At 44.7% G+C, this 27,261-nt stretch overlaps 1 protein-coding gene across 1 annotated transcript in view; it reads right to left on the bottom strand.

The window, feature by feature from the left end:
- The window catches only part of LOC137539245 (C-signal-like), a 35,896-nt gene extending 10,781 nt beyond the window's left edge, over nucleotides 1–25,115 (bottom strand). Inside the window, exons 1-4 of the mRNA XM_068261790.1 lie at nucleotides 24,853–25,115; nucleotides 22,397–22,448; nucleotides 15,957–16,147; nucleotides 14,583–14,744 (exon numbers count right to left, since the gene is read on the bottom strand). Coding sequence (XP_068117891.1) covers nucleotides 14,583–14,744; nucleotides 15,957–16,147; nucleotides 22,397–22,448; nucleotides 24,853–24,990 — 543 coding nt within the window. The 5' untranslated portion in view covers nucleotides 24,991–25,115. The remainder of the gene's footprint in view (nucleotides 1–14,582; nucleotides 14,745–15,956; nucleotides 16,148–22,396; nucleotides 22,449–24,852) is intronic.
- Nucleotides 25,116–27,261: the final 2,146 nt, after the last annotated feature.

Raw genomic sequence — 27,261 nt, 5'->3', positions numbered from 1 at the left:
AATTTAGGCCACTGCAGCTTTAAGGGCTCGCTGCAGGGCCGTAAAACTTAGTACACAAGTGATCCCCCCCCTCCCTCCCTCCCTCCCTCCCTCCCCCCTCCAGCCAATCACCGCAATCAGCCATCATAGGCATCAACCTATGACAGCCGATCGCTCCTGTGCCTCCAGAGGGGACAGCCGAGTGACACGGCTGTCCCCAGTACATCGCTGCCTTAGATTACAGCACTGGACAATGTAAATAGATGGCAGTTTCGCTGTCTAACAGTCTCCTAGTGGATCACCTCTAGTAGACTGATGACAGAGCGGAGCTCCGTCATTCAAGTGGAGATGCACGCGCATTGGCGCGCACGATCTCCTGCAAAACACGCCCCCAGGACTTGACGCCAATCGCCGTTAGTCGGCCCTGGGGGAGCCACCGCATTCATGCCAATTGGCATGATGCGGTCGTATAGAGGCTAATAAATATGACCACACTGACCCTTCCGCTTCCCCATATCAAGTGTAGCCACCATTCCTCACAAACAGTAACAAGTGTTGCACCAGTTTCTTCCTTCCCCCCTTCCCACCACTACCCTACCTCTATAATAAGTGTGGCATACATCACCCCCCCACACCCCCCATAATAATTGTGAATGCAACATCTTCCCACCATCTTCTTTACAATTGTGACCAACACATTTTCCCCTCCCCCATGACAAAAGTGTCCAGCACATTCCCCACCAGTTTACCTATGACAATAGTGGTCATTATATCTAATCCACCCTCCCCTCCAGTAAAAACTATGGCCAGCATTTATTCATGCTCCTGTCCTGGATTTGTTTTTTACTTCAACTTAGTCTGCAGCCCCATGTGGACACATTGCCCTGTGTGGACACTTGAAGAGAAGATACCCAGCAAGTAGATAGCCCATCTGCTGTGCATAATCTTCAAGCTAGGAGAGGTGGCAACTACTGGTAGGGAAGGGGGGTCTGTGTATGAAGACCTGTGTATGAGGGGAAGTGCAGACAATTTATACCCCAGGGTACCCCGCCCCCCTTCCCCAGCTACAGGGCTGCTCAATGGTAGTTTCACCAGTGGTATGACTCAAAACATCAGTTTTATTGTAGTCTGGCATTTGAACTTTTTCTTCCAAACTTAGAAGTTAAATAGGCCCCTGAAGCACATACATAATCCTCATAATTGCTATGCGAATGATCACTTTTCATCTTACAGGTGTCAGTAATTTGCTTATCAGTATGTACACAACCAGAAGTCATTGTATTGCGCTGCATGTTAACTACAGTATATGATTTTTTTCTGTGCAAGTGGTTAAGTGTTGGTTATCTACTATCTATTGGTTTGGTGTGGATATTTGTATGCTGTGCCTATGGAGACATAGCTATGTACTAATCTACTGCCTGGTTCCTTATCTAATGTCCTAAAGCACCAGTTAATGTACATGCCATTTAATATTATGCTGCTATATCATTGATAGTCATAAAAAGCATATATATGTACAGTGGGGTGCGAAAGTTTGGGCAGCCAATGGAGGGATTGGCAGAGAGGGGTGGCCTCAGAGGTGTGGAAGGAGAGGTGGGTGAGACCAGCAGCAGAGTTCAGTAGGGACTAAAGAGGTGCCGACTAAAGAGGTGCCAGTCTGTTTTAAATGTATGAATATCCATGATACAGCATAATATCATATATACAGTGGGGTGCGGAAGTTTGGGCAACCTTGTTAATCGTCATGATTTTCCTGTATAAATCGTTGGTTGTTACGACAAAAAAATGTCAGTTAAATATATCATACTAGTAGACCTAAGCCCGTTTAAAAACGGGCTCTAGGTCTGTGTTTAAACCCCTCTCCTCCGCCTTCCCACCCATCCTCCCGTGACCGTCGCCACTGCAGCACATTCACCGCGCCTGCACGAACGCCCGCCGCATGCACCCAGCCGCCCGGCCCCCTGTCTGTCCTGCTCCCGTCCAACGGCTGCCCCGACGGACATGGGACGCAATCCCTTCATTGGCTGCTGGTTACTTAAAGGATCCAGTTCAAACTCCTAACACAAAGCTTTACTTAAAGGACATCCAAAGTGACATGTGACATAATGAGATAGACATGTGTATGTTCAGTGCCAACCACACAAAAAATTATGCTGCATTACTTTTTTTCTTTCTGTGCTTGAAATAGTTAAACATCAGGTATGCAAGTTGCAGTTTCTGTTGAGGTAGGGACTGGGTCGGGGCTATAGCGTAACCCTCAATGATGAGGAATTATGTCCATAAAACATTTTCCTGGCAGTAAATGGCTTCTGAGAGCAGGAAAGAGATAACAAAGTCAATAGTTCATAGATATAGCTCTGGCATACTCAATGAATGTGTCATTGAGCAGAGACAATGAAACAGTAATAACTTAAAAAGTAGATTTAAATTTAAAATAAAACCATGATGTTTTAAAAAGTCATTTTTAGGAGGATAGATACAATTGTTCATCTCATCAGTTTATTTCCACCTCGGATGTCCTTTAAACTGTCCTCTCCATACATTTCTTCATTAAAGAGGACTGTCGCGAAAATCTTAACATTTTAAACACATACAAATAAGAAGTACTTTTCTTCCAGAGTAAAATGAGCCATAAATTACTTTTCTCCTAGTGTGCTGTCACTTACAGTAAGTAGTAGAAACCTGACATTACCAACAGGTTTTGGGCTAGTCCACCTCTTCATGGGGGATTCTCAGCAAGGCCTTTATTCTTTAAGACATTCCCTGTAAAAGATTTATACAAAGATGCTGACCAGCCTACCTGTTCGCTGCACGCTATTTTGGCAGTTGGACGGAGCAACTGCCATTCACTAAGTGCTTTTAAAAATAAAGAAAACCCTGAGAACCCCCTATGAGAAGATGGGCTAGTCCAAAATCTGTCGGTAATGTCAGATTTCTACTACCGACTGTAAGTGACAGTAACATAGGAGAAAAGTAATTTATGGCTCATTTTACTCTGGAAGAAACGTACTTATTATTTGTATGTGTTTTAAATTTGAAAATTTTCATGACAGTTCCTCTTTAATAGAGCTGGGACAAGGCCCTCCAGCAACCAAGGCTAAGACACCAAAGTGCGCCCCTCCATCCCTCCCACCCCAGCCGTCACACACTGATTGCTATTAGACTAAGCGGCACCCCAGGGCCCCCAACACCTTAATCTCTAGTTATCTGGCTTGCAGTCACTGACATGTAGTTGCACATGAGTTGTGCGCCCCCTCCTACACTGCGCCCTGAGGCTGGAGCCTCTCTCGCCTCTGCCTCGGCCCGGCCCTGCTCTTTAATCTCCAGATAATATCCCTCCAAGAACTTTTGCTAATCCCATAAAACCCTTTTCTCATCTAGCTTGCTCTCACATCTCCTTTGTAACTCACTCCTACGGCCTGTCTGACATGCTCCAAGCCTGGAAATCTCTTAATGCACCCATAACACACACCTCTTTTGACAAGCTTATATTTTGTTATAGCTAGAATTTGAGGTTCATTGCCTCAACTGCTAGCCCCTTTGCCTCCTCCCCTAGTATCTCATTCCCATTATCATCTAAATCTAAGCTCATAGGGGCTGGGACCTCCCCATAGTGTTTCTTGTTTCTGTTGTATTTTATCAAATGAACATGTTCCAGTATTGGTGATGTTTCAAACTGCACATTAAATGTATGTATTTGCACTTGTGTTGCTGGATGTCCTGATTGTACAATGTGTTGACCTGCTAATGTATCTAGGCTCACTATTGTGTGTTTTCTACTATGTACAGTGCTACAGAAGATGTTGGTGCTATATAAATAAATGATAATAATATTGAAAATTATGAATTGATCTTATATCTGGATCTCCACCCAAGATCCTATGGTACCAGTTCTTGCTGTTTCACTGAGCACATTGGGCATGATTCACAATGCTTTTTCACCTGTTTTCCCTCTGTTTTCACCTTATCTATGTTACTTTTTTAAGTTCACAAAGAGCAAAAATATAATATAATAAAGGTAAGAAAAGTAATATTGAAATGAAGTTAATCAGGGACAACTTACTTTGAGTGATGATTTTACTTGTAAATATGCTGAAAGGTTATTTTAAATTAGGTGATAAATAAGTCATGTTTGAGAAGTTCTGTGAATAGAGCCCATTAGTGCTGCTCGGATACCCCTTTTCAAAATCTGAATAGATTCAGATCCGGATACCCAGAAATCCGGATCCGAATCGGATATCCGAATCTGAACTTTTCGGAATCCAAATAGAATCGGATATCCGAATCCAATATCTGTGATATTTGCCCGGATTTAGATATCCAAATAGAAAACCGGAAGTGGCCTTTACATTAAATCTAAAACTTTTTTTTATGGAAAATGAGGCATGTAGCATGATGTTTTTTTAAAGGGAAACACTAACTGATGATGTGGGAACTTAAAATCTCCCCCCCCCCCAAAAAAAAATGGCTGTAAATGAACATCAGGACTGGGTTCCAGGCAGCGGTCGTGCAGCCCACATTGTGTCCAAAGTCCAACCCCACAACTGGGACATGACAGTTTTCAGGCCGGACACCTCTAAAAAATTATGCAGCAATTGTGTTTTGGGTTAAATATAGGTGGTATCAGTGGCCTGTGGCACCCTGGTGGTGGGAGCAGTACAGGCAGCAGGAGCAGGGCAATGCAGCAGCAGCAGGTGTAACGTGTGCCAGGAGAATGATGGACGTGGCACGTGGCACGTGTATGTGGCACGTAGCGTTGGTGGTACTACAGCTGTAAAAATATTGTGAACCAGGTGGCTAAGTTAGTAATAGTTGATCAGGAGGAGCCAGGAGGTTGTGGTGGTAAAGGATAGTAAGGCAGGCATAGTGATTCCCAGCCACTTCATGTCCACCTCTTGCCAACAACAGGGAAAAACTCGCCCAACAGGGTCTGGCGGCGGTTTTTCCTTGCACAGGAATTGATGGAGGGAGCAGAAGAGGCCACTGAGGACTGGCTGCCTGAACAGGCCACAGTGTCGGCAGGAGTGGCAGAGGGGGTTCTGGTGCTCTGAGTCCGACCACTGCCAGCACCAGCTTGCTTCAGCCACATGATGTTGGGTACTTGTACTTTATTAAAATTGGGGTTGGACTTTAAAGCAAATCAGCACGGAGTGACAGACAGCAGAGGAGAAGATTCTAGTGCACACTAACTGTCACACTTACACTGCTCAGCACAGCAGTTCTGTAGTAAGCTAACAAAGTAGTACTACTCTAACAACTAACTAGCACTGACTGCAGTACTAACTACACAATAACACAGTAATCCTATTCCCTAACCTATACTGTAGCTAAGGCTAATAGCAGGCCAGCAGCTGGCCTGGTCTGTGCATAGCACACACACAGACACAGGACCTATAGCAGTTGCTGCAGGCCTGCAGCACACACTCTGACTGTCACTGAATGAAATCAAGCTAGCTTACCTAATAAACAATAGAACAATAGTGTAGTGATAGTGAAGGTGTTAATCAGGGCCGGCCCTAGACTTTTTGCCACCTGAGAAGAAAATGATTGCTGCCGCCGCCGCCCCCCCGTGGAGGGGAACCACCGCCGCCGAGCTGGAGGGGTAGCGGGCAGGGCAGGGGTATTGGGCCTAGCGGCAGGGAGGGGGGTCGGACCCCCCCCTCCCTCGCCTGGGTCCCCCGTCCTCCGCTCCCCTTCAGCCTTAAATAGATAAGAAGCGCAACTCGTAAGAGGCAGTGGGCGGGGAGGACTCACCTCTTCCTTGCTCGATCCAGCGTGCGCTCCACTGACGTCCCTTCCTGCAGCGCTGTCCACTTACAATACAGTGGGCGGCGTTGCAGGAAGTGACGTCAGTGGAGCGCATGCTGGATCGAGCGAGGAAGAGGTGAGTCCTCCCCGCCCACTGCCTCTTACGAGTTGCGCTTCTTATCTATTTAAGGCTGGAGGGGAGCGGAGGACGGGGGACCCAGGCGAGGGAGGGGGGGTCCGACCCCCCTCCCCGCCGCTAGGCCCAATACCCCCGTCCTGCCCGCTACCCCTCCAGCTGGGCGGCCGGCTCCCCGCACCCACCGATGGGCGGATGCCGCCCCTAGAAATTTGCCGCCTGAGGCAAAAGTTTCACCCCGCCTCATGAGCGGGCCGGCCCTGGTGTTAATCACTGAAAAGCTTTAGGTTTATCACTGTATACAGCACTTGCTAGGCCAGCAGCACTGGAGCATGTCTCTCAGTAAAGCAGTCACATGCAAGGACGAGATTTCTCATCATGGCACCCCTCCTTAACCACTTGAGGACCACAGTTTTTTCGCCCCTTAAGGACCAGAGCCTTTTTTTCCATTCAGACCACTGCAGCTTTCATGGTTTATTGCTCGGTCATACAACCTACCACCCAAATGAATTTTACCTCCTTTTCTTGTCACTAATACCGCTTTCTTTTGGTGCTATTTGATTGCTGCTGCGAGTTTTAGTTTTTATTATATTCATCAAAAAAGACATGAATTTTGTCAAAAAAATGACTTTTTTAACTTTCTGTGCTGACATTTTTCAAATAAAGTAAAATTTCCTATACATTTGAGCACGAAAGTTATTTTCCTACATGTCTTTGATTAAAAAAAAAAACATTCAGTGTATATTTATTGGATTGGGTAAAAGTTATAGCGTTTACAAACTATGGTGCCAAAAGTGAATTTTCCCATTTTGAATATGTGAAGAGAAGAACCGAGAGCCAAAATATAGTGTAGTAGGTTGTGATAATGGGAAAATAAAGCAGAGTACAAAATTATACTCACAAACATGGGTTACCTCCAGGTAACCACTATATAAGCAGGTGAGGAGATTAGCCTGTCCTCACTCAGGATTAAGAAGTCGCTCTCTGTAGACAGGAAAAAGATGGGGTATCCCCCTCCACCAAGGGTGGATATTCAATATGACAAGGACAGAGGCGCCAAAAGAATAAAACCAATACTTAAAAGGTTTAAAAATTGCTGTGGAGGCAGTGGTGGACTTACCTCCAGCAAGTAGACACAACAAACTGTGTGTTTAGAACAAGTTAGATTTATTGGTACACTCCGGGGGGCGGTCGCAACGCGTTTCGCAGGCAAAGCCCGCTTCCTCAGGCAATAATGAACGGAGTACACAACAGCATTAGGTCCGGGTAACGAGGCGCCAGGTGTTACCCGGACCTAATGCTGTTGTGTACTCCGTTCATTATTGCCTGAGGAAGCGGGCTTTGCCTGCGAAACGCGTTGCGACCGCCCCCCGGAGTGTACCAATAAATCTAACTTGTTCTAAACACACAGTTTGTTGTGTCTACTTGCTGGAGGTAAGTCCACCACTGCCTCCACAGCAATTTTTAAACCTTTTAAGTATTGGTTTTATTCTTTTGGCGCCTCTGTCCTTGTCACATTTCCCATTTTGAAGCATCTCTGACTTTCTGACCACCTGTCATGTTTCATGAGGTGCTAAAATTCCAGGATAGTATAAATACCCCCCAAATGACCCCATTTTGTAAAGAAGACATCCAAAAGTATTCACAAAGAGGCATGATGAGTTCATAGAAGATTTTATTTTTTGGCACAAGTTAGCGGAAAATGACACTTTGTGACAAACAAAAAAAAAGTTTCCATTTCTTCTAACTTGCGACAAAAAAAAAAATGAAATCTGCCACGGACTCACTATGCTCCTCTCTGAATACCTTGAAGTGTCTACTTTCCAAAATGGGGTCATTTGAGGGGTGTGTTCACTGTCCTGGCATTTTGGGGGGTGCCTAATTGTAAGCACCCCTGTAAAGCCTAAAGATGCTCATTGGACTTTGGGCCCCTTAGCGCAGTTAGGCTGCAAAAAAGTGCCACACATGTGGTATTGCGGTACTCAGGAGAAGTAGTATAATGTGTTTTGGGGTGTATTTTTACACATACCCATGCTGGGTAGGAGAAAAATCTCCGTAAATGACAATTTTTTGATTTTTTTTTACACACAATTGTCTATTTACAGAGATATTTCTCCCACTCAGCATGGGTGTGTGTAAAAATACACCCCAAAACACATTATACTACTTTTCCTGAGTACGGCGATACCACATGTGTGGCACTTTTTTGCACCCTAACTGCGCTAAGGGGCCCAAAGTCCAATGAGTACCTTTAGGATTTCACAGGTCATTTTGCGACATTTGGTTTCAAGACTATTTCTCACGGTTTAGGGCCCCTAACCGTTTTTTTGGCCGAGTGATCAGGAGCCCACACGGGGCAAATTAGGGCCTGATCTGATGGGTAGGTGTGCTAGGGGGTGACAGGTGGTGATTGATGGGTGTCTCAAGGTGTGATTAGAGTGGGGAAATAGATGCAAGCAATGCACTGGCAAGGTGATCAGGGCTGGGGTCTGAGGGCGTTCTGAGGGTGTGGGTGGGTGATTGGGTGCCCTAGGGGCAGATTAGGGTCTAATCTGATGGGTAACAGTGACAGGTGGTGATAGGGGGTGATTGATGTGTAATTAGTGGGTGTTTAGAGGAGAGAACAGATGTAAACACTGCACTTGGGAGGTGATCTGATGTCGGATCTGCGGGCGATCTATTGGTGTGGGTGGGTGATCAGATTGCCCGCAAGGGGCAGGTTAGGGGCTGATTGATGGGTGGCAGTGAAAGGGGGTGATTGATAGGTGATTGACAGGTAATCAGTGGGTTATTACAGGGAAGAACAGATGTAAATAATGCACTGGCGAATTGATAAGGGGGGGGGGGGGGTCTGAGGGCAATCTGAGCATGTGGGCGGGTGATTGGGTGCCCGCGAAGGGGCAGATTAGGGTCTAATCTGATGGGTAACAGTGACAGGTGGTGATAGGGGGTGATTGATGGGTGATTGATGGGTAATTAGTAGGTGTTTAGGGTAGAGAACAGATGTAAACACTGCACTTGGGAGGTGATCTGATGTCGGATCTGCGGGCGATCTATTGGTGTGGGTGGGTGATCAGATTGCCCGCAAAGGGGCAGGTTAGGGGCTGATTAATGGGTGGCAGTGACAGGGGGTGATTGATAGGTGATTGACAGGTGATCAGTGGGTTATTACAGGGAAGAACAGATGTAAATAATGCACTGGCGAATTGAAAAGGGGGGGGTCTGAGGGCAATCTGAGCGTGTGGGCGGGTGATTGAGTGCCCGCAAGGGGCAGATTAGGGTCTAATCTGATGGGTAACAGTGACAGGCGGGCGATCTATTGGTGTGGGTGGGTGATCAGATTGCCCGCAAGGGGCAGGTTAGGGGCTGATTGATGGGTGGCAGTGACAGGGGGTGATTGATAGGTGATTGACAGGTGATCAGTGGGTTATTACAGGGAAGAACAGATGTAAATAATGCACTGGCGAATTGATAAGGGGGGGGGGGGGTCTGAGGGCAATCTGAGCGTGTGGGCGGGTGATTGAGTGCCCGCAAGGGGCAGATTAGGGTCTAATCTGATGGGTAACAGTGACAGGCGGGCGATCTATTGGTGTGGGTGGGTGATCAGATTGCCCGCAAGGGGCAGGTTAGGGGCTGATTGATGGGTGGCAGTGACAGGGGGTGATTGATAGGTGATTGACAGGTGATCAGTGGGTTATTACAGGGAAGAACAGATGTAAATAATGCACTGGCGAATTGATAAGGGGGGGGGGGGGTCTGAGGGCAATCTGAGCGTGTGGGCGGGTGATTGGGTGCCCGCAAGGGGCAGATTAGGGTCTAATCTGATGGGTAACAGTGACAGGTGGTGATAGGGGGTGATTGATGGGTGATTGATGGGTAATTAGTAGGTGTTTAGGGTAGACTAGAGAACAGATGTAAACACTGCACTTGGGAGGTGATCTGATGTCGGATCTGCGGGCGATCTATTGGTGTGGGTGGGTGATCAGATTGCCCGCAAGGGGCAGGTTTGGGGCTGATTGATGGGTGGTGATGGGTGGCAGTGACAGGGGGTGATTGGGGGGTGATTGATGGGTGATTGACAGGTGATCAGTAGGTTATTACAGGGGGGGTAGAGGCATACAGTACACAGGGAGGGGGGGTCTGGGGAGAATCTGAGGGGTGGGGGGTGATCAGGAGAGAGCAGGGGGCAGTTTAGGGTTTAAAAAAAAAAGCGTTAACAGATAGTGACAGGGAGTGATTGATGGGTGATTAGGGGAGTGATTGGGTGTAAACATGGGCCTGGGGGGGGGGGGGGTCTGAGGGGTGCTGTGGGCGATCAGGGGGCAGGGGGGGGATATCAGCGTGCTTGGGTGCAGACTAGGGTGGCTGCAGCCTGCCCTGGTGGTCCCTCGGACACTGGGACCACCAGGGCAGGAGGCAGCCTGTATAATAGGCTTTGTATACATTACAAAGCCTATTATACCTAATCCATGCGGCGATCCGGGTGCTAGTTACAGCGCGTGGGGGGCGGAGCCAGTTGCCGGCGGCTGATCGCGTCACGAATGACGCAATCGCCGCATAACCACGTCCGCCGACGCCTCCGCCGATGGGCGTATTGTGGTCGTTTAGGCCCAGTGTTTGCCGCCGCCCATCGGCTGGGGGCGGCCGGCAAGTGGTTAATATACAGGGGGGGCTGGCCAGAGTTCCCTTCTGTGATTGGCTGCTATGGCTTAGGCTGGGTGCCCTCTGATTGGCTCAATGAGGTCAGGAGGAGCTGGCCCGGGTTCCCTTCTGTAATTGGTTGCTAGGGCTTCTGCGGGGAGCCCTTTGATTGGCTCAATGACGTCATGGACGTCATCTCCATGGTTACAGTACCCGGATTCGGATATCCGACTTATTTATCCGCCCGGATTCCGGATTTCAGATAGATATCTGCATTATCTCGGATAGCGCTATTCGGATTTCCGCAGGTATCCGGAATCCGAATCCGGATTTGGATAGTGGAATAAATTCGGATTATCTGGGTAGTTCAGATATCCCGAATCCGGATGAGCACCACTAGAGCCCATTATCATATCCACAGACATTTGCTCTGCAGGAACAGAATGCGTGCAAGTTGATGGTTTTGCTGCAGGTAACCGCCTGTTTTTGACTTTTGTGTTTTTGGGGGGCTCATTGTGAGCAAGGTATAGTAATTTTCAACATGTTAATTAAAAAAAGTGATGTATATATCTTTCATTTACTAGCTGTAACTAGACCTATGATTTGCTCTTTTTGGAAAAATGTGGATGTTCTGCCCTTTGCTCATGTATTAAAACAGACCAGGTATAATTTAAAGTTAGAGAGGATTCTCTGGCATAGATATAGACCGACTGACCAAGGGCTCTCGCTATAGCTGCTAGAGTAAGATTATAGCGATTGTTTAGATTCCTTGCAATGGACAGATTTGTTGGTTGAAACTTGCAATTTAGTTTTATAAATCAATGTTATTTACTGTTTTATTCATTTTTTTCATCTTATATGCCTCTTCCTTATGTCATTTCATATTTAAGATGGTTACTACAGACTTCCCAACCAGGTTGATACATTTCATGTGTTTTTTTATGTTAATTGTTAAAGATCATTCAACTACTGTACGAGTCCTACTTACAGTTTTTTGAATGCAGTGGCTTATCTTATCTAGGTAAAATGGCGCCCATGACAAACATATTTTCTCGTGAAAAATTGCTGTATTACGATTATTTTCTGGTGAATTGCTGCCCCATAACGATTATTTTATGGTGAAACATTGCACATTATGATTATTTTATGGTGGAACATTGACGCATTACTATTATTTTCATGGGGGGGGGGGGGGAGGCGCCACAGGTTTTCTTGCCTGGAGTGACAAAATGGCTAGAGGCACCCCAGTCCTTAGGAACTGAAATGTAGTGGGTATTTCAGGCCAGTTTTTTGCATAGTTTACCCATATGACTTGCTCTGTTTAATGTATTTTGCCCTGGTACGACATATGTTAAATAGAAATCCATACCCAGTAAAGGTATAGTTTGCACATTTTTACATGACTTGATAAAACTGGATATTAGGACAGGCAATGCCACACCCACATGTGGAACAGAGCACATACTTCTGTGACAGCCGATCCCTTCTACTTGTAATATGATCTGTCTGGCCACAGTGTGTAAAAGTGACACTCCATTTTTGGTCAGAAATGAGGAAAACCCTTTCAGATCAGCTCCATGCATAGTTAGGATCTGTGGCATGCCTTATTTTAGCTTCCTCTGTTGTATTTTGGCATACAAAATACAGGCACCTTACACTGATCCTGATTTTTCTAAAACTAAATTGTATTTGTGTGTGCTCCTCTGAAGCATGTTTAGTTATATACCTTTATTTTGTCTCTGTAAAAACCCATTCTTCAGATATTCCCACTCCCTGTCTGTCTGTTGGTTTACTACCCGTTGACAAAAAGGAAGTGGGAATATCTGAAGAATGAGACTTCCTGTGTCACCTTCTAATATAAATATTTTTGCTACAGAGAAATTAAGAGGTTGGAATTCTCCATTTAGAGTCAATAAAAAAGTGTATGAGCAGGTAATGTAATTTTCTGAATTTGCAGAGAGCAAGATGGCCGCCCCATGAATTGGAGACAACACGCTCTGCAGCTCTGTCCCACAACTTTACATGAAAATATGGATTAGTAAAATGATAGTATTAAAATACTCAAGCAGTCACCGTAATTCAAGATCTATTCCAGATTTTTTTTTACAGTAATCCTTCACTCCCAGCTAACCTAACAATATATTCTCCCAGTGACCAAAAACCTCCCCATATTCACCTATGGGCATCCTGTAAATCCACTGTCCAAGAGAACATCACCCTTCCTTCTGGATAGATCGGCTCAAATCATGAAGTCGCCATGCTGCCCTCTCCCATAACCCTTTGACTCTGAAAGAGGATTCTTTGTTCAATCTTAGATCACAACTTATTCTAGGATACCATGATTCATGATGATTAATGGGTCAAATTTTTAGCCATCTACCTTTCATAATGAAGTTTGCAAATGAGACTTTCACTGCCAAAAATGGGCAGCATAGTGGAGTAGTGGTTAGCACTCTTGCCTTGCTAGCACCGCGGTTTGAATCTCAGCCAGGTCAATATCTGCAAGGAGTTTGTATGTTCTCCCTGTGTCTGTGTGGGTTTCCTCTAGGCACTCCAGTTTCTTCCCACATCCCAAAAACATACAGATAAGTTAATGGGCTTCCCCCTAAATTGGTCCTAGACTACAATGCATGCACTGCATGATACATACATAGACATATTACTATGCTAATAGGGACTAGATTGTGAGCCCATCTGAGAGACAGTTAGTGACAAGGCAATGTACTCTGTACAGCGCTGTGTAATATGTTGGCACTATATAAAATACTTTAATAAAAAAAGGTTAGACATTTAGGGAAAACCAAGGCTAGGAGCACACTTGTCCATGTGGAAAACCATCCATTTTCTAGCATATGCGTTTCTGTGTGCACATTTTTATTTGCATTTTTCATGCCTTTGCAATTTGAATTTTTACTAATATGCTTTTTCAAACACGGTACTATTCTGTTTTTTTGGATTTAGCTTGCCAACTATTCTGTTTTTACATAAAAGCACATGGGGAAATGCATTAAAAATGCTTACTGTTGCGTCTCCACAGGAAAGCATTGCACATGAATCGCATACAGTGCGGTGGAAAAACGAAATTGCTGTGTGATTTTTTTTTTTCTAAAATGCATTGCGAATCACGGACAGATGCAATGTCTGTTTGAGTCTTAGACTTCCATTATATGCTTTATTTTTGGCATGTGTTTTCCGCTACACTGCAAAACGCATGCAATTCTAATAAGCAGGGCCGGATTTCCCATAAGGCACTGTGAGCACGTGCCTACAGGTGTGTGATGATGGAAAGCGTCTTACTCCCCTCCCGAGTGTCTCCTTCCCTCCTACCCTATGCAGAGTCCTGATGAGAGTGTAAAAGAGAGGTTACTCACCCAACTTTCGGTATTTCACTGACGAGATCTCTTTCCAGTCGGGGGCAGCACTAGCTGCTTAAAGGGAACCTTAATTGAGAGGGATATGGATGTTTCCTTTTAAACAATACCAGTTGCCTAGCAGTCCTGCTGATCTCTTTTGCTGCAGTAGCGGCTGAATCACACACCTGAAACAAGCATGCAGCTAATCCAGTCTGACTTCAGTCAAAGCACCTGATCTGCATGCTTGTTGAGGGACTGTGGCTAAAAGTATTCAAGGCACAGCATCAGCAGGAGAGTCAGGCAACTGGTATTCTTTAAAAAGGAAAAATCCATATCCTTCCCAGTCTAGGTTCCCTTTAATACTGAAAGTACCTCTGGCTACCTAATGCTATGGGACACTTGCAGCCAAGGTGATAGACAAGAGAAGTAAGGGAGACGTGACAGCTGGGACAGCCAGTACACTTGCGGTGCAGTTTGGTGGGGGTTTTTAGGTTCATGGAGGGTGAAGTCTAAGGTGCCAGGACATCTGTGCCTATAGGCTCCTGTGATGTAAATCTGGGCCTGCTAATAAGTGCGAAATTGAATGAAATTATCTTTGAACACAGAGTTGCTATTGTGCCTTCAGCAGTAATTACAATACACAGTATGTCACATTTTGGTATGAGGAGTCATGGCTTTCATTGCTTTTGAATGACTTTGTTGTCATATACAACTGTCAAACATACCTTGCTGCAGCGATAGGAGAGAGCTGGGGCAAAGTTGAACTTCTCAGGCACTCTTTCAATGGAACCCAGCAATGTGGAAACATTGATCAAAGCGGCTTTGCTGCAGCCCAGAGGCTTCTCAGAATTTTCCTGGGCTGCCTTTTTCAGTAATGGTAGAAAGGCCTATGATCAAAAGACAGTAATAGTTTTTACACAGTGACAAATAATGCTGCAGGCATAAAAACTAACCTAAAACCAATTACATTTCACCTTTGTTAAATAAAGCCCAGAGGAACTGTAGTGGAAGAAAAAAATAATAATAAATAAAACTGATTCTTTTTTATAATATTCATTTAAAGATTATTTAGTCAGTGTTTGCCCATAGTAAAATCTATCCTCTCCCTGATTTACATTCTGAAATGTATCACTGGAGGTGACATCTTTAGTTCTGCCAGAAGATCTGTACAGATTGTTTGTTACTGAGAGATCTATGCACAGGGGGAGATATTGCTTGGTTGGCAGTTGAAAAAAGCCGTTATTTCCCACAATGCAATGAGGTTCACAGACAGCAAACTGTCAGGACCTTGGTCATGACATCACACTGTGGGAGGGGTTTCACCACAATATCAGCCATATAGGTGTCCCTGCTGATCTATTCAAGAAAAGCTTTCTTGTGGGAAAGGGGATATCAGCAACTGATTGGGATAAAGTTCAATCCTTGGTTAAAGTTACTCTTTAAACGGCAAAATTGAACAATGCAAATGTGCAAATCCATCAAGGTGATTAATGTCAGATATAAGTATTGCCTTTGGAACTGAACCATGTCACTGTATTTGCCTGCTGTTGTGAACCATCCCATGCAGAATTAAGACCACCAGTGCCTGATTAGTGTCCCATAAACAGGCTCAGACCTACTTCCTGTGCCAAACAGTTCTATACCCTGACGTATCAGACACACGGTTTCTACTGTAATGTAGGGATGCTGGGAAATGTAGTCTGGCGTCTGTTGTTTTTCTTGGAGTGTTACAGGGTCAAAGCTGATTGGCTTGACCAATGGTTGCATCCACATAGTTTAGAAAGAAAGCTGCAATGGAGTTTGGCAAGAATGTTTGGCCCAAGAAGCAGGTATACTACCCACCACTTTGTTGTTTGATGTAATGAGCTGCTTCCATCTTCATGTGGATTAGACAACTGTACAAAAAATCCACTAAATAACCCATTGTGTATTTACTCATACATTGCACACAGTGCCCCATATTTTTTTCTAGAAAACGGGTTGCCAGCTAGACTTTTACAGATCAAACCCTGTATCTGGTTTAGCTTGAGTATGTTTGGTAAGTCAGGGAGTGCTCACTAGTTTACAACAGTGCTGCAGTATGAATGCATATATTGTACCTTTGCCATCAATAATGGTCCAACCACATTTGTATTATAAACTTTCAAGAAGTCCTCTTCATCAGCGGACTCCAGTGTGCTGGTGGTGACCATGATGCCAGCATTATTGATCAGAACATTAAGCCCAGCTCCATTCAGATGTTTTTCTACTTTTTCCACTGCTTCTTGGATGCTTTTTGCATCTGTGGTTTCTAATAATATAAAATATAAAATCTCAGTACAAAATAATAACACTTAGTTTAGTGTACATTTTAGTATGGAGTTGGTGAGTTGGATGCATAGCATGCATAGCATTGCTGCTATGGGGGGCCTGGTTTCGGCGCTGTGCGCTGAAACCACCTGCTTCGTTTGTTCATGGCATGCAACTGTTCATGTCACTACTAACAAGAGTCCCTTCACTCTTTTTGCTACTATCTCATAGCACTTATTGGCAGAAGCATGTTTGGAAAGATCACAGCTTGAGTCTAGTTCCATATTGTCACATTTGGACACTTGTTGACAAACCCTCCCCAATACAGCAGTAACAACCTAAAGTAGGGTCTGTCCCTCCCAATTAATTTATGGTCTGCATTGTTCAATGTTCATATAAGCTATTGTGGAAATACTGTAACATTTCTCTTAACTGGTCTGCTATAAGAAGTACCCTTTATTACTCTCCAGTTGCCTAACCAACCTAACTGGCTATAGGAGATCACTGGTAGGCAAGCAATGGATAGGAATGGGCATTATGGAAGTTGTCTTAGGTTAGTTCCACAAAGATCATCAGGCTCTGTCCTACAATAGAGCTACAAGGGTATATGCCATCTTTGTTGAATTTGGATAATACACAGGTATGTGACAAGGTTGTCTCCTCTGCATACATAGCAGCTCGGTGCAGGGCTTTTTGGCACAGGGTGAGCTGAATGACGGCTCACCCTGCTGCCGCACAAATTCGGGGTGGCATTAAATACTATTCCTCCTCCGAGTAGTAGCAACTCGCAGGGAGAAGTGATTCAGGGTCCGGCAATCGCCAGATCCAATCGCATTACTACTATAGTTACACCAAGCTTCGGCGCTACATGTACCTGAATAATCCAGGGAGGAATCTGTTATCAGATATTTTGGATTCTTTTCAGGACTCAAAAGTTAACGGTCATTATGAGTATAATGAAAGTGAAATATATTTTTTCTTCACTCAGAATAGGTAAGATATAAAAGAGTTATCAAGAAGAAAATCATTTCTTGCTTACCTAGGGAATAAATGACGCCTAATGCTCATGATCAGCCTTCGACCTGAGCGACCAGAGCGGTCGCTCAGGGTGCCGGCTTCCAGGGGGGCGCACGTGCATTCATCTACTCTAGACTGGCCGCATTTCTACCTGGCTGCGGGCTCTGAGTCCGTCTGTGGCTGCTGCGAGTGACTCTGCCTCTGCGCCCCCGGTCCCGCTAATGGTGATGGGGGCGAAGACTCCAGGAGCCTGCTGCTGCCTCTTGCCGAGAGTGTGTGAGCCGTGTGTGCCAGTAATGCTGCCCCTCGCTCACAGGCGATGTATGATTGGATGGCTCAGCCGCGTACGTACGAAAAGGGCGTCGGGAAAAAAGGGCGCGTGGTATAAACGATAAATGGAAATATCGTTTATAGAAATTATTGTGTAGAATTTCGTTTATAAATAGTGATTTAAAAATGTATAAATCACTAAATAATGTGTATGAGATCGGCAATTCTTAAAACGTTAATCTTCCCTGTTTGTAAAGTGAAACTTATATTTTCGTTTATTAAAAACCCTCCCTGTACCTATCCCTAACCCCTAGACCCCCTGTTGGTGCCTAAACCTAAGACCCCCCTGTTGGTGCCTAACCCTAAGACCCCCCTGTTGGTGCCTAACCCTAAGACCCCCCTGTTGGTGCCTAACCCTAAGACCCCCCTGTTGGTGCCTAACCCTAAGACCCCCCTGTTAGTGCCTAAACCTAAGACCCCCCTGTTAGTGCCTAAACCTAAGACCCCCCTGTAGGTGCCTAACCCTAAGACCCCCCTGTAGGTGCCTAACCCTAAGACCCCCCTGTTGGTGCCTAAACCTAAGACCCCCCTGTTAGTGCCTAAACCTAAGACCCCCCTGTAGGTGCCTAAACCTAAGACCCCCCTGTTGGTGCCTAAACCTAAAACCCCCTATGGATAATAATGTTTTACAGACATGAATAAATAAAGAATGTAAAGAAAAAAAATGTAAATTATTTTTTTGGGTGGATAATAATGTGTTAGAAATGTTTTAAAAATAGTGATTTATTATCTTCATAAACGTTATTCGTCACGGGCTCATTTTGTAAACTTAAATCATCACAAACATAGTTATAAATCCTTAAAAATCTCCGGGCGCCGTTATAAATCCTTAAAAATCTCCGGCGCCTTATTTTCCCCGTTCAGCGCCCATTAAACGATATTTATAATGAAAGTGAATGGGGCGCCCTTTTTGTCCACTTGTCTCATGCGCCCAAATCTACTGCTTCCGGCTCAGCCTGCTTCAGTGGGGGATGCAGGCTGCTCAGGAGCTGTGCTGCCTCAAATCAGAGACTTGTCCTGAGTCCTGGCAATCTTTTGTCCCCAGCTAAACGGTGGACAAGTCAAGAAGAAAAGTAAGGTTCCCCAACTACCTTCCGGTTGGGGAAGGGGGGGCAGTCAGGGGTGCCTATATACTGTATACACTAAAGAGGATCTGCCTATATACACTATTTATCTGCCTAGCCTACTGTATATACACTAAAAGGGGGATCTGCCTATATACACTAAAGGATGGGGGGGGGTCTGCCTATATACATTTAAGGGGCGGACCATCTGCCTTTATACACTAAAATAGGGATCTGATTATATACACTAAAGAGGGGGGTCTTAATAGTACTTTTTCACCAACTCTGAGGTACTTTTTCATTTGTAAAATGTTGAAAAGTTATTTTAAAGCGAAGATGAAAATTATCCTAGGAGATAACTCAGAAGAAAAGGTGAATTGCATATGGGCCTGTGTGTGTGTGTGCGTGTGTGTGTGTGTGTGCGTGAAAAGGATGAATGGGGGGCACCAAAATCTGGTTTCGCTCAGGGCGCTGTGAAACCTAAGGCTGGCCCTGCTAATGCTGTCTGACACCTGTCACTAATATCACATCTTAAAGTAGCCCCCTTCGAGGTCCATAGCCGTAACCTGAGTCCCTTCTAATGTAAACCTCTAACCTTTCTTCGTAATGTTAACTGCCTAAAGTCTAGTCCTCAACCCCCCAATATACTGTATAGCCTTTACTGACACCTAAACCCAACCTACTAACGCTAGCCAATAAATCTTCCCTCTACCTACCCTACCCCCTATGCCTAACCTTCATAAAGTGGAACCTAATCTCTGCCCTTGACTGATACTCACTTTGTCTTCACCCCCTCGCCACATCTATTCCAGGAGTACCCAAAGTCAAATATGAATTCTTTTCGGCAACTTCATGATTTCATTGCTGACACTTGGCTATTATATTGCTTAGTGCTGGCCTTTAGCGCCAATGTATATATTAGGCATATATCTAACTGATTCCTAACTACACTAGGCTGATTCCTAGCTATACACTTGGCCCTGCCCACTAAGCCGCTATTTTACATTGGCTCTACGGCAGTACCAAAGTTATCATCAGAAAAATTAACTGATTCCATTCTTGCAGCATAGTGGCGTAGTGGTTAGCGCTCTCGCCTTGCATCGCTGGGTTCCCAGTTCGTATACCAGCCAGGTCAACATCTGCAAGGAGTTTGTATGTTCTCCCCGTGTCTGTGTGGGTTTCCTCACGGTACTCCGGTTTCCTCCCACATCCCAAAAACATACAGATAAGTTAATTGGCTTCCCCCTAAATCGGCCCTAGACTAAAATATACATGCACTACACAATACATACATAGACATATGACTATGGCAGGGACTAGATTGTGAGCTCCTTTGAGGGACAGTTAGTGACAAGACTATATATACTCTGTACAGCACTGCAGAAGATGTCAGCACTATATAAATACTAATTAATAATAATAATAAATCTTGAGGGCTTTCAGTTGAGTGGTTTGGGTTATTGTCTTTTTGGAGGATCCATGACCTATGACTGAGACAGAGCTTTCTAACACTGGAAAGTATGTTTTGTTCCAGAATGTACCTGCACAGACTCAAGATATTTCATTTCAGATGCAGCAAGGTAGTCCAAAAACATAACTGGGCCTTCACCATGTTTCACAGTAGGTATGGTGTTCTTTTCTTTGAACAGTTTTTTTTATCTATTGACTTCCAGCTGATGTGAATTGTCAAAATGCTCCAGTGGTATCTAGCTAAAGGACATTCTCCTAGAAGCATTGTAGCTTGTTAATATGTATGTTAGTACATCACAGTATGCTTTTTTATGTTTCTCTTTCAAACATAGGAGTCATCCTGGAAATTCTTCCATTCATCCCACTGTCACTCAAAAAGCAATGGATGGTGCAATCAGAAGCTGATGGATCTTGACTTTGGAGTTATTCTTATATCTCTTTGGAAGCTGACCTTGACTTTTTGTCTACTAAGCTCATTATCATGTTAACCATTCTGGGTTAATTTTCTTTTTGCAGCTACATCCAGAGTAGTTAGCTACAGTCTTATAGTCTTTAAACTTCTTAATATTTGCAAAAGTTGTCACAGGAACATCAAACTACTTGGAGATAATCTTATAGCATTTGCCATTAACATGTTTGCCTATTATTTTATTTCTGATCTTCTCAGATACCTCTGCTTTTATGTTTAATGCAGGATACACAATGATACCAGAGTGGCTACTTTTCTACACTTTCATAGGCCGAATAAATACATGAGTAGAGACATGTGTGATGCTAATAAAAAAATCTAGTTTGAAAAATCACTTCAATCAATTCAATTATTGATGATCTTCTATAAGGTACCAACAAATGTGCCTTGGGTATTTTTGAATATCCGTGTAAAATAAGCAATGTTTTATCTCTTTGCTCTTGCTTTGCATGATGGCATGCCATTGGCATTGGCATACAGCGCTACATGGAACATTTAGTTCCATTTAATCACTTAAAGCAATGAAGCATAATGATACCAACAAGTTTGCCCACAGATGTATATGTCTCTGTTTTGAATGGAGGCACCCAATATAATGGCAAGGAGCCCCTTTGCACTAATTGCATAAGCATAAAGATGTACTGATTATCCAGATGTTATAATATTGAATACATGACAACAATGCAGTCTTTGAACTGTATATGTTTTTCAGGTCAGTCTACGGATGTCAGGGAAGGGAATACTCTTGGATCCCCTTTACGGGCTACTAGGGCCTTTTTGTCAAAAAGTGTGACCATCTCCAGCTAACCTGGACCCCCGAGTGGAGTCGGGTTTGTTGATCTCCACCCGCCTGCAGTGGTTGGTTGCCCCTTTGCAACCTCTCTTTTTGAGTACCCCCTGTTCATATTTCTTTTTGTTTCTTCTATCATTTGTGACATACTGCACCATTTGGGTTCCCGGTGTCTCTGTGTTTTTTCATTCCAGGGTGACTGTTCACCCTCTACTTTGTCTATAGAAAGGAGAAGTTAATGTTAGGTATGGAGATGTGAGGTCAGTGTTAGGCACAGAGAGGAGAAGCTAGTGTTAGGCATGGAGAGGGAGGCTAGTTTTAGGCACGGAGAGGGGAGGTTAGTGTTAGGCACGGAGTGAGGAGGTTAGTGTTAGGCATGGAGAGGGAGGCTAGTGTTAGACATGGAGAGGGAGGCTAGTGTTAGACATGGAGAGGGAGGCTAGTGTTAGACATGGAGAGGGAGGCTAGTGTTAGACATGGAGAGGGAGGCTAGTGTTAGACATGGAGAGGGGAGGTTAGCATTAGGCATGGAGAGGGTGGCTAGCGTTAGGCACGGATAGGGGAGGCACGTGTTAGGCACTAAGAGGGGGGGTTAGGATTAGGCATGGAGAGTGAAGTTAGTGTTAGGCATGGAGAGGGGAGGTTAGTGTTAGGCATGGAGAGGGAGGCATGTGTTAAACACAGAGAGTGGGAGGAGGAGTTAGAATTAGGAATGGAGAGGGAGGCTAGTGTTAGGCACGGAGAGGGAGGCTAGTGTTAGGCATGGAGAGGGAGGCTAGTGTTAGGCACTGGGGGGAGGGGGGGTTAGAATTATGCATGGAGAGGGAAGTTAGTGTTAGGCATGGAGAGGGGAGGTTAGTGTTAGGCACAGAGAGGAGAGGCTAGTGTTAGGCATGCACAGGGGAGGAAAATGTTAGCTGTCAGGAGAAGAGGTTAGTGTGAGGAAGGTAGAGAGTGTAGATATTACCGATATTTTAAATATTGGTAATATTTTGCACCAAAGTTCACCCGCAAGCCTTCTAAATGTAGGAATATGGTAAATATAGCGACAGTCGAAATATAGTTTACAATAGCTTATACACAAAATTTAGAATTAAACAGTAGACTTACCTAATGGAATCACTACAACATTTGGGTTTTTTGCTGCGAGATCATTAAGTACCTGTGAATGGAAATATGAAAGTGTACTTACTGACAGAACATACTACTGATAAAACAATGGTAATAGAGCACCAGCATGATGCAAACAATATGCATGTTTTAGCGACATTTTCACTCTACACATCTCATTCAAAAGTTTCAAAATCTAGTATTTCCAGTTTGCATTCCAAGGACAGTAAGTTGATGCCTTATCTGAGCATTGTTATGCAATAAGCAACGTGAGACAAAGATGGCCCAGGGAGGTAAAATATTCAACGCGACTGTGCACTGCTTGTACGGGAGCTGGTGAGCACCTGTGACTTCAGATATCATTCTAAATGTGGTAGTTTAAATGAAACCTAAACTGAGAAGGATGTGGATTTTTCCTTTTAAAATAATACCAGTTGCCCGACTCTCCTGCTGGTCCTGTGTTTCTAATACTTTTAGCCAAAGCCCCTGAACAAGCATGCAGATCAGGTGCTCTGACTGAAGTCAGACTGGATTAGCTGCATGCTTGTTTCAGGTGTGTGATTCAGCCACTGCTGCAGCCAAAGACATCAGCAGGACTGCCAGGCATTTGGTATTGTTTAAAAGGAAACATCCAAATCCCTCTCAGTTAAGGTTCCCTTTAAGAAGGTTGATTTATTATATATTTGTATTTGGCCAGCATTATGCTGCCTGCCTGACAGTGGCATAGTTAAAGGGAACCAGAGATGGTGACATGAAAAAGATGTTATACATACCTGGGGCTTCCTCCAGCCCCATACGCTCTGATCAATCCCAAGTCGCCGTCCTCCGCTGCCCGCATCTACGAGAACCGGGTCCTGCCACTGATGTCATCGGAGCCAGCTAGGCAGGAGAAGTGCGCCCTCTACGTATCTCTCCAGCGCACTTCTCCTGCGCAAACAGCGCACTTCTCTTACGCTTAGACTGGCTCCAACTGATGGAAGAGCGGGGAGCCGGTTCTTATAGCTGCGGGCAGCGGAGGATGGCCGCGTGGGAACGGTCAGAGCGTATGGGGCTGGAGGAAGCCCCAGGTATATAACATCTTTTTCATGTCACCATCTCTGGTTCCCTTTAAAGATGATGGGGCCCCATAGCAAAACTTTCATGGGACCCTCAGATGTAGGCACTCTTCAGCAATGCCACCTGCCCCTACCCTTAGATATGCAATAATTGGGCAATGTATATTCTCATGCAATCTACACTGCATATAGTCTATGGACACTAAAAAAAAATCAGAGGGTGGAAGAACACAAAGAAGATAATAGTGAACACATTAAGTACCACCTGGCCCCCTCTGCCGCAGGGCCCCATAGCAGATGCTATGGCTATTGCTATGCCCCTGCTTGCTTTTTGCAAGTGTGTTACTCTAAGTTATCACTGCTGACCTTATTGAAAGGAATGTTTATTATTTGTTATGCTTGTGCAATCTTTCAGTGTTAACATCCCTATCTGAGCATGGTATTCTTTTTGACAGAGTGAGGCCTCATTTCCACAGGCAGTTGATAGGCAGTGAAATGCCTCTCAAACTCTCACAACTGCTTGCTGCTGCCTGGTAACGGCTCACTGCTGCCTGGTAACTGCTCACTGCTGTCTGGTAACTGCTTGCTGAGCACACAGTTCAACTGCTCGTGGAAAAAAGCCTGACAGAGTTAGGGCCCGTTTCCACTATTGCATTGCGGAATCGCCGGCGAATCACCGCAGGCAAATCGCATGCGGGTGCGATTCCGCATGCGTTTTTGCCGCGATTTTGCATAGGTTAGGGTGATGCAATTTTAACCATGTCACTGCCTGTGTGAATTAACATGGGTACCTATGCGAAATCGCATGCGAATTTGCGGCAAATAACGCATGGGGAAAACACATGCGATTTCCCTATTAAATACATTGTGTGCGATTCGCCTGCATTCCACACGCAGGCGAATTCTGCAGGGTCTACCGTGCAGAAAAATCCTGCACACAAAAACGCAAATGAAAACTGACAAGTGGAAACAGTCCCATCCACTTGTATTGCCTATGCGAATCCGCATGCGTTGTCTGCATGCGGATTCGTGCTAGTGGAAACGGGCCCTTACAGACTACCCAGCAAACTCATGAAGAACCAGAACTCATTGGAGTCTGTAAGGGGCTACAAAAGCCCAAAACCGCTTTTACTGAAATGTTAAGCAAAACAAAAGTTTGCCTCCTTAAAACAGAGTATTTGCGATAATTCAGGTTGTAATGAGCATATGATGTCTCCCACAATGCATCACTGCTAAATATGCAAATTATCCCTTGTTGTCCCTGTAAGCTAGCCACACCTCCAGAACCACTGAAATGCAATGATGTGTCAGCTTGTTAATTGTACAGAGCCGCAATAATCCAACATGCATATAGACTGTTTCGGATTGACAGACAAATAGGTAGCGCAAGTAAAATTTTACCTGATTTTGAGGTGAATTGGGGTTACGACAAGTTGCAAATATTTGTTTTGGAGGGTTTGGCTGTTCTAGGAGCTGGCGGACGAGTTCCAATCCGATTCCTCGGTTGCATCCTGTTATTAGAAACCTCTGAGGAGCCATGCTAGCAGTGTTATACCGGAGGCTTTAGGACTTATCTGCGATCTGAAAAGTGACAGAGTGAGATTGTACACTTTACAGTTTACACCCTGTTATAGAACAACCTGACTTTCTACAGGAGACTGGCCCGTGGCCACTCCCTTCATCAGTGAGTCAGCATGTTTTACACTAACTTATATGACCTTTGGTTTAACAAGGCAAAACTGTACTTTGTGAATTGTCAGGGGAAATGGCAACAAGTCCTGGCCAATTAAAATGTGTTTAGGTAACGTTCACTTAACAAAGCCTGTATACTAGTAGTTATTTATTCCTAGCAAATTATAGTTCATGTAGACATGTAATAATACTTCCTGGAGCATTATTACTTGTTGCATAATACATATAAATTATTAGAACCTTTGAGGGACATTAAGAAATATGATTGTGTGATCTGTGTGAAGGCGTCAACCCTTTATAAATGTGTAAAATAAAATACGTACAAAATTATGCTGAAGTACATTAGACATCTCTCTCCACTTTTGTGCTTTTGGTAATGGCTGCACATGGGTGTCCGCAGAAAATGTTCTAGGGGGGCAAAAAGGGGCGGAGGAAGAAGTGGGGCGGCGCCAAAAAACGGGGTTACGTCATGCCGAAAAATGGGTGTGGTCATGAACCAGAATGTGGGTGTGGTCGTGGGTGGAGACAAGTTTACATGAACTAAGCAATGGTGGGACATTAGATTAGGACAGTGGTGGCGAACCTTTTGGAGGTCGAGTGCCCAAACTGCAACCCAAAAGTCACTTTACTATCGCAAAGTGCCAACAGCAATTTAAACTAAATACAAACGTTTTAACTCATACATAAACATTATGGAAAATCCAAGTTGAAAATAAACTGTGAAGATAAACAATTTAATCCATCCGACTCCTGAAAAATGTATTTATTTTTTTAGAACCTCCCAGTTTCATTTTCTGTTTTAACAAGCTGAAAAAGTAGGTTTAATGCTATTGTCTCATATGATGATGATTCAGCTTTTTCCATAGTCTCGCAGTTAGCAATGTTAGCAATCATGTGACCCCCAACAAGACAAATTAAGCAATCATGAGGCCCCCCATCAAGACAAATTAAGCAATCATGAGGCCCCCAACATGACCAACTCAGCAATCATGAGGCCCCCAACAAGACAAATTCAGCAATCATTAGGCTCCCAACAAGACAAATTCGGCGATCTTGAGGCCCCCAACAAATTATGAGGCCCCCAACAAGTCAAATTCAGTAACCATGAGGCCCCCAACAAGACAAATTCAGCAGTCATAAGGCACATAAATAGACAGCATTTCACATAAATAGGCAAAATGCCCCCTTAATATGGTAGACACCTCTCACCTGGCAGCAGTTCCCCAAAATACACTCAATCTGACAGCAGTGGTTCCCCAAAAATAGGTAGCCCCAGGTCTATAGGTGTCCCCAGAATAGGTGGCCAGCGGTACCTCCGTCTCGTTCCAAGCGCCGGAAGTTCTGGTGCCGCTGCTCTGTTCTGGACCAGACCAGACTAGCGGCAAATCCATCCGGCGCCTGAACGAGACGGAGGTAAGTCCCGCCCGCTGCCAGCCACTGCACAACGCTTCGTTCCGGAGGGGAGAGCGAGAGAGGCAGGGAGAGCCCCAAGGTGAGGGAAGGAGGGGGGAGACCTCTGGCTACATATACTGGGGACATATACCCCTGACTACATATACTGGGCACATATACCCCTGACTACATATACTGGGCACATATACCCCTCTGGCTACATATACTGGGCACATATACCCCTGACTACATATACTGGGGTCATGTATACCTCTGGCTACATATACTGGGGACATATACCCCTGACTACATATACTGGGCACATATACCCCTGACTACATATACTGGGGTCATGTATACCTCTGGCTACATATACTGGGGACATATACCCCTGACTACATATACTGGGTACATATACCCCTGACTACATATACTGGGCACATATATCCCTGACTACATATACTGGGCACATATACCCCTGCCTACATATACTGGGCACATATACCTCTGGCTACATTTACTGGGCACATATACCCCTGCCTACATATACTGGGCACATATACCCCCCTGACTACATATACTGGGCATATAAACCTCTGGCTACATATACTGGGCACATATACCCCTGGCTACATATACTGGGCACATATACCCCCATGACTACATATACTGGGGACATATATCCCCGACTGCATATACTGGGGACATATACCCCTGCCTACATAT

Source organism: Hyperolius riggenbachi, chromosome 11, assembly GCF_040937935.1.
Source record: "Hyperolius riggenbachi isolate aHypRig1 chromosome 11, aHypRig1.pri, whole genome shotgun sequence".
NCBI lineage: Eukaryota > Metazoa > Chordata > Amphibia > Anura > Hyperoliidae > Hyperolius > Hyperolius riggenbachi.
This window is presented reverse-complemented; position numbering and strand designations above follow the sequence as displayed.